This window comes from Convolutriloba macropyga, chromosome 10 (assembly GCF_964194025.1).
Source record: "Convolutriloba macropyga chromosome 10, txConMacr16.3, whole genome shotgun sequence".
NCBI classification, from domain to species: Eukaryota; Metazoa; Xenacoelomorpha; order Acoela; family Convolutidae; genus Convolutriloba; species Convolutriloba macropyga.
Genome location: NC_134477.1, coordinates 40,184,047 through 40,198,139, shown reverse-complemented (window position 1 = coordinate 40,198,139; position 14,093 = coordinate 40,184,047). Strand labels below are relative to the sequence as shown.

The following is a 14,093-nucleotide window of genomic DNA, read 5'->3' as shown; positions in this document are numbered from 1 at the left end:
GAATCCTGTCCCAACAATAAATCGCCTTTAAAAAGTCGGAGAAAATTTCTCCCCTTTCATATCGACAAGTGGAAAATAACAATTCACCAATCAATTTTCAAAAGCTTTTTAACAATACCACTTTTGCACCTCTTTGCAACGTTAATCCATTGGCCATAACACTGAACAAAAAGAAAACGCCTGGCTAGCCGGCATAAACATCCTCCTCCCATTTGTTGGGCCGACACAACATTTAAAATAAATATCAAACATCGTTGCATGCTAAAAGTGGGAGGTCTGGCTAGCATTAGCGAAATTATGGAATAAAATTATATTATTTCATTTGGTAAAACATGTAGATATTAGTTACAAATTTTATGGTGTTGATGCGCACAATTATTCGTAAACTTTTAGCACATTATTTATGCTCAATATCAACAAAATATCGAAGCGTTATAGATTTTTATTTTCCAAGGCCTTCAATACAGAAACGAAACAAAAGAAAAATCAAATTTCAATTTTGTGGGTTTGCTCTTTCGTGTTTTTCCAAATATCCCACCCATATTACCTGTAGGATACTAATACACAATTTATCACACTTCAAGATAACCATACAAATTGCCCACAGTGAGAAAAAGCAAATTGTCCAATGTGAAAAAAACTTACAAATTGCCTACTGTGTGAAAAATCGAAAATTTCAAGAATAGTTAAGTCTAATTAAACTGTCGGTGTTTTGATAAAAACCAATGCACGAAAATTGACTTGTAAAATCCTCAAAAAATTTGCGAGTTTGCTGTAATATGTGATCTCAGGGACTTAGTGGTCATAAATTTAGAAAACTATTAAGCAAGCAAGGCCGCCAGACTGTATAATTCGAATATCCTCTTTTATTATCATAAAAATTCTCGAAACCTACTTAGTTTATTGACCTCACCCCCTAATTCATTCGCGTCCTTGCGCATACCTCTTTAATAACTTCGTTATACAGACATTTTACATCACCCAAAAACGGTCATAAAATACTATTACACTGTTTATAACTCAATAAGAACTTCATCCGCTTTCATATGAGACAGCGGCTAAATATAAGACTTGTGACAAAAGTATGCCAAAGTTCTAAATTGTAAATTCCAAATTACTAAAAAATAACTAGCCGCGTAAGTATATTCTTGAAATTGCTACTACATTGTTATAATTACATTAGAACCGAACTTCTTGCTCCTCAAGATTTAAAGCTTGACAACTTTCGAAAACAATAAGTTTCAGATTCACATTCATTTTTGAGGAAACTCTCAGAATAGATCAAAGAAATTTCTTAAGATGCAATAAGAGTAATAGAAAGCTTATTTAACGGCCAGCGCATTTGTTAATTCCCAAGATAGTCACGCATTCCATCCTCTCGCTAAAGTCAACAACAGCAAGTCAGGTAACGTAGAGCTTACATGTTATGATATAAGCTACGGTTACATTAACACACAATCAATTATTTAACAGGACCCAGTAAACTGAATCACTTACAAAATTGAACTTGAAGAAGAAGAGAGAAATATTTAGCCCTCAGCCAGGGTCTGGTTGTTATCAAAGGAAAGTGTTTCATCAAAGAGGGTTTTGATATTTCAGGGCGAGCCAGACAAACAATTACTCGAGCAATACAATACAACTAGCAGCTACTTCGAATTCAAATAAATTCTATTCCACTATATAGTACTTCAGATACGTTATCAAATCCATTGTTCAATTTACTGTAACAAAATATTCCACCGGAGTTGCAACATACTACAACCAAAGCATCATCCCGCTAACTAGTTACTACATAATCTATAATAAATTTCCCCTGCAGGTGTGAATTAATCAATTACCTGGTGGCATCAACTTAATAAACACAGGTATCCCAAAATAACATCTATCGCTATTCCTAAAAATCAACCCAAGATATCTTTGCATTATTGAATTGGCTCTTTGCGAGGTCAAGTGTTATACCACGTATTGCTGTACTAACTAAGCGCTATCCCACTCGTCACAGGTCACAATTCATAAAAACCTCAGATCTTCAATATAAATGTCACACATGTCTTCAATTCAGTTTACCAAACCAACCATCAATAGCCCGACAACAAACAGTAAAAGCAACAAGCAACATCACATTTCATCACAAGACAAGCGAGAGAAACTGGGCCGTTACAGCAAGCCTGAACAGTTCCACTTTATGGCCATGTTTGCAATTATCCTTGCATCATTTGCGCTTTTTAACTGCGTACCCGTCACTTCAGCCGCTTTCGTCGGTCAAGGTGAGAAATACACACATACAGTAATCAACCAACATTTTCACAACAGCACTACAAAAACGAAAACTTAGATTTTTGATATCAAGCTAGATTTGATGGCAACTGATTTTTGTATATATTTTCCTATCTCTTTAAACGGAAACCAAAGAGAGTGAATGTCACGTGGCTTCACATTTGTTGACTTTAAAGTGCTCTAACAATGAATCGCTATTGAATTCAGCTTTTCCGATATGCCCCAAAAATCTTGATACGTAGCACAATAAATACCTCTTTCGAAGCAAAGAGACACTTCAGCTCATGTGGTTCTAACCATGGATCAAGCACCATTTACGCCATAAAAATTATTACAATAATACAGGAAGTGGATTTAAAAAACTGGCTCAGCATAAAAGCGAAAATAAGCATAGACTTCCGTGGAAAATCCGAGCTTGACCACCTTAATCTTCATTGGGATTGAAGCAGGTTAAACAAAAAAGAAAGAAACCGGCAGGATGATTTTGGTCTGAAAATTAAGTACCAATATGGCGTAATATTTGGATGATATAGAAAAATCATTCAGTTTTTAGAATGAATATAGCCTTGTAAAAAATTCAATTTGCGTTTGCTGCGCTCACCTGGCTTTCCATTATCGTTTTACTATATGTAAACTTCATAAATTAGTTTTTGTCGGTCGTTAAAAAAATAGCTCTTTTAAATTTTGCAGAATAATCAAATGGTGGAGAAAAAGATAGCTGCAATCGATGAATTCAAAAAACAGCGAAATCACAAATGGCAGCACAGAAAACAAAGCCCAGAGGAGAGAAGATTCCTCGAATAAAATCAATTGAACGTAGCCAACGTAGGACGTGACAAAAACTTAAAATGAAGGAATGTAGTGGCAGTAAAAAGGCAACAGAAATGAGTGCTGCAAAAACAATGATACTTTTGATTCATACCACATCATTAGTTTCTCCGACCAACTTTAGCGGGGGACGAACAATATACTCAAATGGTTTTTTTGTTCAGTAAATTTTGGCCGATCGATATAATCATCGTAAAGTTGTGAGTGGCATCATTAGAAAGCCCGTCAAGCGTAGAATATGGAATTCAATAGATTTTTTTATTTTCACTTTTTACAGAGTTATCGAGGGCTAAAAGTTTGTAAAAAAAGTTCACGAAATTCCGTTGTTTTTATTCACAATTTTTGTATTTTTGATCAAATTTTTGTCAATTATGTTAAAATACATTAAAATTGATAAACGTTGTATTAAAGATTTTATTATTAAAGATAGAGGAGGCTTGCTGACTAAGGTTAGGACTTTTTTTCGTCAAAAATGGGACCGAAGTTGCGTTTTAGCCCACTTTCTTTAAACTTGCTGGAACTAGACACCGTAAACTGCACTCATATTCTTCTGGAACTCATATATTTTCTGGAGTCTTCTGGAATTATAATTTTGCCAGTTTTTTTTGCAAATTAAAACTCGATAATTATTACAAAGTGAATTATATATTTCTGTTATACTCAAAAGTTTTGTTCAAAAACTGATCTATTTCGCAACCATTTGAACAATTGATTGTTTTCTCAGACGGGCAGCAAAATCAGGGCTGATTTTGATCTCACCGCGGCCGCTTTTTCAAAACATTTACGCATTTATAGATTATATTTTCCGGATTTACAGATTGAAATTACTGACAAGAATTTCAAACCAGGCCTCAATTATTAACAGGTACTAGTTTCAAAATTTGAGGCCTCACAAACATATATTATGGTTTCAGAGTTAAGCTCATTTTTATGGCTCTGACCAATTGCTTTCGTAAAATTTTAAGAAATTCTTTTGTTTTGCTTTCATTTGTTATAATTTGTCGTCCAATGACTTAGCCTCCCCAATCAAAGATCGAATTGCCTTTTTACGAGGTATAAATGAACCTACAAATTGCTTTCAGTTGTTATCTAATGTCTCTTATGACTTTCAATATATTTTTTAGATGTCAGTGAATTTTTGAACTTTGCCACCATTTTATCTTATTTCGCTCAATTTCTGGCGTACTCATAGGTTTCCAGTAACATAAGGTGGAAACCTATTTCCTGTGAGTTATCGAGTAATGTCTGTAACGGTTTCAAAATTAACTAATGGTTTTTGGGTTTTGATACGAGTTTTCAAAAAAAAATTAAGTTTTGAGCCTAATTGCACATTTTCTGGGTTCATTTTGTTTCCCTGTCGAATTACCACATTATTGACAGGTCCAACTGAAGGGAAAAACATAGTTGGAAAAACTCACAGCCTTGCTAAAAGTCGTATCCGAGAGATAATTGTCTTTGTCGAATAGTTGATCCTTTTGGGCTTAGACAGTTTTCTCGCTAAACTTAGTGGATTTTGCCTTTATGTGTTCTTACTGTCGCTGTCTTACAACATATACATGTCTCAATTGCTTCCCCAGTACGTAGAGCTGAACCTATTTAAAGATTTCAGTTTATAGCTATTGGTTTTAATGCCTTTCAAATTAACTTTCAAAAAAAAATTTTAACTCTCCTTTTTGGTCTCATTTTCGTCACCATTTAACTCAATCTCACTAATAAGAAGTCTCAACTACCTTTCTTGATTCAAACATTATTTTCTCTATTGGTTATATGTTTTGACTGATGGCTTCGACCATTTATTTTAACAGAAAATTTTCTCGCGATTTCTATAATATTGAATTTTTGGGTTTCTTTTCGTTGTCATTTCTACCTAGTCTGTTTATAAGGAAGAACAGCTGATGCTCACATGAAAAACATACATATATGATTTAAAATTCCTCCAGATAACCTCTTATAATTATAGTGCCTTGAACACTTGTGTCGTAAAATTGTTTGAAGTTTTGGCTTCTGCCTGTAATTGTTGATGTTTTGGAGTCTCGAGACTCCTTAGTCTCCTTGATAACAGTCCCAATTGACTTCCTGCGTTGTTGCAACCAAATCCATCTCTTTGTTGAAATCGTATCTCTCTTATGACTTTTGAAAAAAATTTTGTTTTCAAGAACATTTTGATTTTTGAGCTTCCCCATTGTTTAAATCCGTTTTCGGTCGATTTTTAGCTGTCTCTGTAAAGACAGGTTACAACCCGTTTGCAGTGAGCTATAGTTTAATCCTTACAGAGGTTTTAGTTTCAACCATTTGGTTCTCGGCATTATTACTACTGTTACTCATGAGAATGTTTGAGATTTCATAAGAAAATTCATAAGAATGTTTGAGATTTTTATATATTGGGACATTTTAAATGATTTTTGTTTTCTCTCTAAATTTTAACATTAATGGTAGGTCCAATTGGCTTTAAAATATAACGCAATTGAACATTTTCAATGCTCTTAGTGACAAGTTTATGGTTTTAACGGCTTCACTGCCATTTTCTTTTAAAATTTTGCCGGTTCTTGTCCTTTTTGTAATCGAATGACGTACAATGGATAATGACAGGTCTCAATTGCTTCCTATTGAAATAGAAGTGAACATTTGAACGATTTGACTTAGTATCTGATGATAAAAATCACTTTGAAATTAACAGTTTTCAAAAATAGAAACGTATTTTTGAACTTCACACATTTTTGCTCTTTTTTTGTCGATCTGTTATCCAGTCGCATTGAGGACACGTCCCATATTTTTTTAATGAAGTAGAGGTTATTTTTTTTGTTTAGATTTTATCTGATGCTAGTTTGATTTTGTGCTTTTTTTTAAATATAGAAATGGAGTTTTTTTCGTAATTAATGTTTGTTTTTATTATTGTCTTTCAGTAGTCCTATTAACAACAAGTTTCCTCGGCCCTCTAGCGTGGCATTATTGTATTACATTAGTGGTTTATTGAACAATGTTTGTTTTTGAAAGTTTTCTGTCTCTTCATCATTTGGTTGCCAATTCAGTCAAGAATGTGGATGAGCGGGGTCGGAACATAATGAGCGTACGCACATTAACGAGCCTACTTGTTTTATTTAGAAACATAAACGAGAAAAATGCTTCCCGATGAAAGTTTTAGGCTAGGTGAAATCCTTCATTGAATTATTAAATTCGTATGATCAATTAATCTTAAAATATGATAGTGGTGGGAGCCGAATTATGCGACTCATGTATGATCAAAACATTTATACCGCAATCTAACTAAAAAATCACGCTCTGGAGATGAAAATGATTTCATGCACAAAAAACAAAATGCTACTTTGAACTTCTGAACCATCATCAAGGGGTCACAAGAAAACTTGATGCAGACTAGAAAATCTTTAAAAGCCTCAGCTATCGCTTCGTTTAGCATAGAAAGCATAAACAAAAAACTTTGGTTAGCATAAACAAGAAACTTTGCTTAGCATAAACAAAAAACTTCAAACATATCAGACAAAAGCGGGTATTATTTCAGATCAGCGACAATTCATTTAGATAAAACTAAGAAGAGAGGAAACGATGACACTCTCCAGCTAAAAAAGCTTGCAGAAAAAAAAATGACCATAGCTCAACGCCTTATTTGTTTTTTTATTACACGCGCATGTTCACAATGCCATTTAAACAACAACTAGGTATGAGCACAGTATAAACTACACCTAGGTGCCCTGTACCGTGAGGTTCCCGTCTACACTCCACAGTTGTCACATGCTCCCCTGTGGACTCCAGAAGAGGAACCCAGTTCCAGCGATGCTGATTCTGCCATCGTGTCCAGGAGTGGTGGAAATGTGCTGAGGAAGAGACAGTTCGCCTCTCTTTTCCTCGACAGACACGACTTGGACAGCCTGCCAACCAGACGAGAATTCTCTGGTAAATTTTTAATGAAAACTTAATTGACAGTTAAAAAAAGAAACAAATACCGTCAAATTACATAGAAAGATCAACTGTAGTGAATGCAATTCATTGACCAGATTTTCTTTACACAGTGTTTCTTTTAATTTTGGATGATCGATGCCCGCCAAAGCCCGGATGAAAATTTTCAGACTTTAAATTCCCTGTCTAGAACTAAATTTTTAGGGTTTTGTAATGCCATTTGTTGTGCTTTTCTCATTGACGAGAATCTTCATATTTCCATCCACAAAAGTTGTGCGCAAAATACATAATACAAAAAGTATGAATAGAATGAAAAGACGTTTAATAACATACAAAATACGATGATGATGAGTTGAGGTAAATGCAAGAATCTACGAATGAGTTCCTCGTTCACAAGGACACTTTTCTTAAATGTCAGGGTTTCAAATACAACTCATTAAAATTGAAACTTTCAATTCCAAGCACGAAATTGTGAAATTTGAGAACATGAAAGAATATTCACTTCGCTTCAAATCTAGTTTGCTATAAATAGCACAGCAACCTAAAAGCACACCTTCACGATCTGTTAAGAAATTAGTCCCGTAGGTCACCATTAGTTTGATTTGCCTCTCTCTAGGGCTTACTGTTTGTGCTAATTCCATTGTGTAAACACAGCATATCCTACACTTTAATAATAAGTACTCAGAATAACAAAATTCACTTTTGAGCATTATATAGTTATGAGAACAAAATTGAATGACCTTGTGGGCTGATAGTTTGAGAATCAGAACATGGCTCTATTTTTTATCATTTACATAGGCAAACGACTTGACCGACAACAATTTAGTCACATATCTAACTAATAACTCGCCATTAAAGAAAGAAACCAAGAAAGCTCTCGTCAAGTTATCCAACGCCCATAATTTTATAAACCAAGACAATTATAAACCTTTCTTAAATATCCCTCCTCGGAGTAAGCAGATAGATCATTGATGTAGTACATAAATCGCCTAAACTGACCACAAAAATTCTAATGGAACAGCACAACAGCCTTTATGCATACACACGTCAAGATTTTCACTTGATCACGGGGGGTCTTCATTCTGCAATAGTAAAAGATTCTGTTCAAAACTATAAGCACAAAAACTTCGCCTATAAAACGATTATCTTCTCTAGAATGTTGATCTAGAATTTCTAAGTTTCTCTTTTAGGCTCAAATTTGTCAAAATAAACGCAGTGCGTGAGTAACTGAGAAAATCTTGGTTCGGAATTAGATAATTTTTCACAATTTTTCAACGCTAAATACCATCTTTGAAGTTGTTATTATTACAATTTACATTTTGAGACCATACGAATCTTTTCATTGAAAGGCGTGAATGAGGCGCTTACGTCCAACGTATTAACAGTCAGTTGAAAACAAATCTGAACGTCTACTTAGTATTTTGTTGCAGCTTTCGAGACTAATAAGATGTTGAAATCATTTATTGCAGATTGTGCTACATTAAATACAAAATCTGTTGTTCAAATTTGTTTTAATCTGAGGAAATCTAAATGTTTTTAAATGATAAAAACTTCCAAAAATGCCCTCCAGTACCACTGAATCAATTCCATGAATCTGTTCATTCATCAATTACTCTTACTGCACTGTCAAGTGTAGGGTTTCGAGCAAGTCAAGTCTGGGATTCCGCGAATTTTCAATTAAATTGAACAAACTGACGAGATCTACCGTTGTTGGTCTCCATTTTGATCACTCGATAGCAGCATTTTTGATTACTTGACAGCAGAGAAATTGATCTTTGATCAATTACTTTTTCTGCAAACTGTAAAGTCTAAGGATTGAAAAAAGCTTTCTACGACAATTCAAACAAATTGATGAAACTGGCGAGATTTACCATCTTGGATTTCCATTTTCATCATTCGATATTAGCAACTTAGTATCCATAATACTTTTAAAAAAACTCAAAACTCTGTTAATTGTGATATTTGGTTTAGACTCGTACGAACAAGCGGCCGAGAAGAGAGGTTGGCGAACAGTACTCGACGATCGCTACTACTACAAACGAAGCTAATTAACACACAACAGCAATTACATGAACAACTTCATCACTACTTACCTTAAAAGTTTCGCAATGGACACACGATGTGAAAATCACGATGTGAAAATCAGCTATCATCTCAATCTTCCCATCCATTGATTGAACAATAGTCAAATTATGGATAGCAATACCAGCGTGAAATAAATGTGGGATCTATAACGACTCATTTTGGTTGTTATCAGAGCCTTGTTATATCATTTATTTTCAACGCCTTCAATTCAATCTCATAAAATTTTTCTTTTAAAATTGAATGTTGATTTGACAAAGCTTTAGGAACATCAGAATACCCATTTTCCAATATACACTATTTGCAAGACCTTACTGTTCCAACCCTCGTGAAATTGGGTTCTGTTTACAAACCCAATAGGATCTGTGTACAAACCCGACATTTTAATCAATTTTGGCCGATGCATATCTTTTGCGGAAAAAATAAATGTGATACTAATTAAAAGCACCAATGAACTAATTCGACTATTGAAGCGACACATACAATTTTTTTGTTTCTCGGAAAATTTTGGTTTGATTTGAAGACACTTTTCAAGTTTCAAATACGCAGAGATACCTACCTAATAATAGATACCTAATTCAAAAACTAGATACACAATATTTATAAGATCTCTGTATAAAGACCAATGTATAATTAGATCTCTAATATGTAAGAAAGATACAGGATTCGCTCAGATAGAATGAAATCAGTAATTACAGAGAGTCAAACAAGGAGCATTAGTACTGTACGTCCGCACACAGTTCCAACTCAGCTTAAGTTGAAATCAACAAATGAGAATAAGAGCTGCATATTCAAACACTGAACACATATCCTTTAATAAATTTAGTCTTCAGATTGTATCTACTCAAAAATAGCTGCTTGATAGTTACAAAATTATAAAATTGGTTTCTTAAAAAATAATTTCAGTTAATTATTTAAAAAATAACTTCGCGTTTTAAATTGTTTCGCATTTCAAAAGTGCTTATAGGTTTAAACTAGACTAGATACTCGTAGGTCCAAAAAAAGTATCGCAAGCAACCATTTTTCCAATTTAATATTTTAAAACGAAAATTGATTGTAAGATTTCATCAACCACCGACTACAGACGTTGTCACGACAAATACATTGTAATTAAAATCAGCTGTTTCTTCACAAAACTTAGCTTTTAGGTCGAAAAACTCACTTCAAAGCAGTCTATTGTGAAAAATATAAAGGTGATAATTTTTATACTAAGATTTAAAGAAATCGATGCTCAGATGAAAACACTTCTCCTGTTTATAAATAAGTCACTACTAGCTACAGCTTTTCAGAGACGTTCGATAATATACTTGCGAAAACAGCATATAAAAAAGGAGCAATTTTTCTTTTTTTTTGTAAGGTTCTCGTTTGTCAGCGATAAAAATTATTATGCTGGCTACCAAAACGTTTCTATTTGCATATTATGGCTTTGCTTCTCTGTAATAATCAAAAAGCAACAGATTTACTGAAAGAAACAGCCCAGTTGATCATTGATAACTTTCGCTGAAAAAATGGGCAAAAAATAATTTTTGCCTTAAAATTAAATTGGATTTGACAGTCGACATGATCCCCTATTTCCTGATAACTCGGAAATGACGACTCCATTTATAAAAATTGATTTGGTTAACATTTCCCCTTAAATTTGACTCGTACGAAAAAAATTAACAACTATTTTTTCTGTAACTATTTTTATGTTCAATTCTATAATATTTAAAACTCTGCTTCCTTTCAAACTATCAATTGACCATAGACAAAATTGACGTTTCGACGAAATCTAACAGATGGAAAATATGCACCGAGGCTAGTGCTCACTAAAGCTTTTTCGTTGGGAGATCATCAACTGGTGACAACTTCAGCTTTGTTGTGACATCTCTTTCAATCGAAAAAACAAACAATTACTTTAGTGGAACAAACAAACAAGAAACAAACTTTAGTGATTAGAACTTGTACTTTTTAAAACGTTGATGAGCTGATTGTAAGCATACAGCCTAAATCGATAAATTGTAATTTGGTGAAATGACTGACAATGCTGCTCAGCAAAAAGGTTCCCCTGATAACACAAAACCCCTGATAACACAAATAGAGACTGAAATGATTAATCAATTTCTAAAGTGCTTAATCGGAAATGACGACTCCATTTATAAAAATTGAATTGGTTAACATTTCCCCTTAAATTTGACTCGTACGAAAAAAATTAACAACTATTTTTTCTGTAACTATTTTTATGTTCAATTCTATAATATTTAAAACTCTGCTTCCTTTCAAACTATCAATTGACCATAGACAAAATTGACGTTTCGACGAAATCTAACAGATGGAAAATATGCACCGAGGCTAGTGCTCACTAAAGCTTTTTCGTTGGGAGATCATCAACTGGTGACAACTTCAGCTTTGTTGTGACATCTCTTTCAATCGAAAAAACAAACAATTACTTTAGTGGAACAAACAAACAAGAAACAAACTTTAGTGATTAGAACTTGTACTTTTTAAAACGTTGATGAGCTGATTGTAAGCATACAGCCTAAATCGATAAATTGTAATTTGGTGAAATGACTGACAATGCTGCTCAGCAAAAAAGTTCCCCTGATAACACAAAACCCCTGATAACACAAATAGAGACTGAAATGATTAATCAATTTCTAAAGTGCTTTTCCACATAAACTTCTTTTCAGCAGTAAAATTTAAAATTTTTTGAAAAGATAAAAAAAGGTTTGAATCCTATAATCGGAAATTTATTTGCTCAAAAAACACTTTTCATTGAAAATGTTATTTCACCTTCTACAGAACTTATAAAAAGGACGGAGAGTCTTGCCAGGGTAACAAAAACTTTCTCAAGCTCAAAGAGGCTAGGTAATGTGCGTTTGCATATAATGTTCCGACCAGCCTTCAACCAGGTTTTTTGACTTAATTCTCTCCCAAATGAAGAGAAAATTTTCAAAAAAAAATTAAGACATAGTTGGTATCAATTTAAAAAATTGCTTTAAGCTTAAAAACCTAATTGTTAAATACTAACCCATAAGAGGGCTGATGATACCTACGATACCTGCCCTTAGGGTGAGTAAGGGAAAAGACTAAAACAAAATCAAATAAAAAAGAGCATCACTTACTACCAAAACTCAGTCTATCTATTTAAAAATAATGCAAGGTCAAAATGGCAACAGATAAAAACTAAACCAAATCAATTACCTTTCTTTAGCAGACGGGAGATGAGACCTGTCTTTATAAAGAATAATTAACATCTAAATGTTAATTATTCTTAATAAAGACAGGTCTCATATCACTTTAATAGCGTTCAAAGAAGGCGTAATTGATATCATTTTTTAATGAATAGATTATGATTTTATATAAAGCTTCGACACCGTTTCCTCGCAAAATTGAATTGACTTTCTGATTTTGTAGACATTCTGGATAAGTCTCTATGGTTTCGTATGAAGGTATAAATGATGCCATTGGTGGATTAAATTTATGGCTAATAGTTTTCATGACTTCGGATCGAATTGTTTTAAAAAATGTAATGTTTAACTTTGCACTTTTTTGTTTTTTGTCTAGACAAAAAACAAAAAGTGCAAAGTTAAAACTTATATTTTTTAAAACAATTAGATCCAAAGTCATGAAAACAATTAGCCATAAACTTAATCCATCAATGGGATCATTTATACGTTCATACGAAACCATAATGACTTATCTAGAATGTCTACAAAATCATAATCTATTCATTAAAAAATGATATCAATTACGCCTTCTTTGAACGCTATTAAAGTGATATGTGACGTGTCATTAACGTACCCATAATGTGATAATTTGAAAAAAATTATGAAACTTCGTATTATCAATGCCAAAAATAATTACCTAAAAGCTAAAATCGCAATGAAAACTGATATCTAATCCACTTGCAAAGTCTCTCCTTGCCGAAAACAAGCTAAAAGTAGGCAGAAAAAAGAATGCAAACCTAAAAAAAATAATTTGAAAACAAATTTTTAAAATCTTAAGTATTTACAACGATAAATTGTAAACAGACTAACTTGTTATGGCATAGGAAGCCTATTTAGAAGACATGTTATTAGTGAGAACAAGTGAAAAGACTATAAAATAACACTGAATAAAAAGCAGAACTCAAAACTAAAAACAATTTTACGCAAACGCTGCTGAAGCTAAGAAAACCGTAAGCTTTTTGTTGGAAATTTCACGTATGTTTAAGGACCTTAATTTGCTAGTAAATTTGACTCATAGGAAATTGAACATTGCTTTGAAATCATTCTGATCTTTAACTAACAAAAATTGAAGAAAGCAAAAGGTACGGCCTGTGCATTCCAAATAATGTTCAAATTGTAAAATTCCACAATTGCAGCCAAACTGGTCCCTCCAATGCTGCGTCCAAAGAAAACAGATAAATGTTCCAAGAGTTACCAAAAAAGCTAAACTTGACCAGAAGGTCAAAAAATTAAAAAAGAATTTTGAATACTTATCGAGTTATATTAGCGAAAACCCATTGTGTATCAACTGAAAGAGTTCGATAGTTTTTCAATAAATCTATAGATATGAAAAATGGACATTACCTTAATTATAATCAGTCGTAATACTACACAAAGAACATCAATTCTGGCCAAATAAGAATTTGTCGGAGCCATAGAAACCATGAGTTTTACACACAATTTTATCATATTTTTTTAGCAGAACTTGATTAATATTTAAGCAAATAATACGCAAAATGTGAGGTAGCAAAACGGAAATTAGCAAACGGAAGTAAGACTAACACTCAGAAAACTTCAAACCTCCGTAGCACTTGGGATACAGCAAAATTCACAAAAACCATTTGAATTTGAAATTCTACGCTTGACAAGTTTTCTAATTATACCACTCACACTCAAAACGATCACAAAGTGGCTTGACCTTAACAACGTAAGTTATCAAGAAAACTTAAGTTTTCAGCTGAAAAATTAAGTGCAACTGTGTTCACAACCCGGAGCAATGAGGTCAAGTTTGATCACACCTCACTA

The 14,093-nt window shown here is 33.3% G+C and overlaps 2 protein-coding genes across 9 annotated transcripts in view; one reads left to right on the top strand and one right to left on the bottom strand.

Annotated features, from left to right (window-relative positions):
- Positions 1-9,327, top strand: part of LOC142348130 (uncharacterized) — a 100,258-nt gene extending 90,931 nt beyond the window's left edge. For 6 of the 8 annotated variants that reach the window (XM_075399314.1, XM_075399320.1, XM_075399318.1 and 3 more), the window contains 3 exons: positions 1,600-2,267; positions 6,808-7,014; positions 8,989-9,327. In XM_075399314.1, coding sequence (XP_075255429.1) covers positions 2,039-2,267; positions 6,808-7,014; positions 8,989-9,065 — 513 coding nt within the window. In that variant the 5' untranslated portion in view covers positions 1,600-2,038 and the 3' untranslated portion in view covers positions 9,066-9,327. Of the gene's footprint in view, positions 1-478; positions 502-1,230; positions 1,406-1,599; positions 2,268-6,807; positions 7,015-8,988 lie in introns of those variants that run through there. The other 2 variants (XM_075399321.1, XM_075399317.1) reach the window with 2 other exon arrangements.
- LOC142348129 (GPN-loop GTPase 1-like) overlaps positions 1-14,093 on the bottom strand; it is a 393,281-nt gene that overhangs the window by 13,815 nt on the left and 365,373 nt on the right. The gene's annotated exons all lie outside the window — the stretch shown is intronic.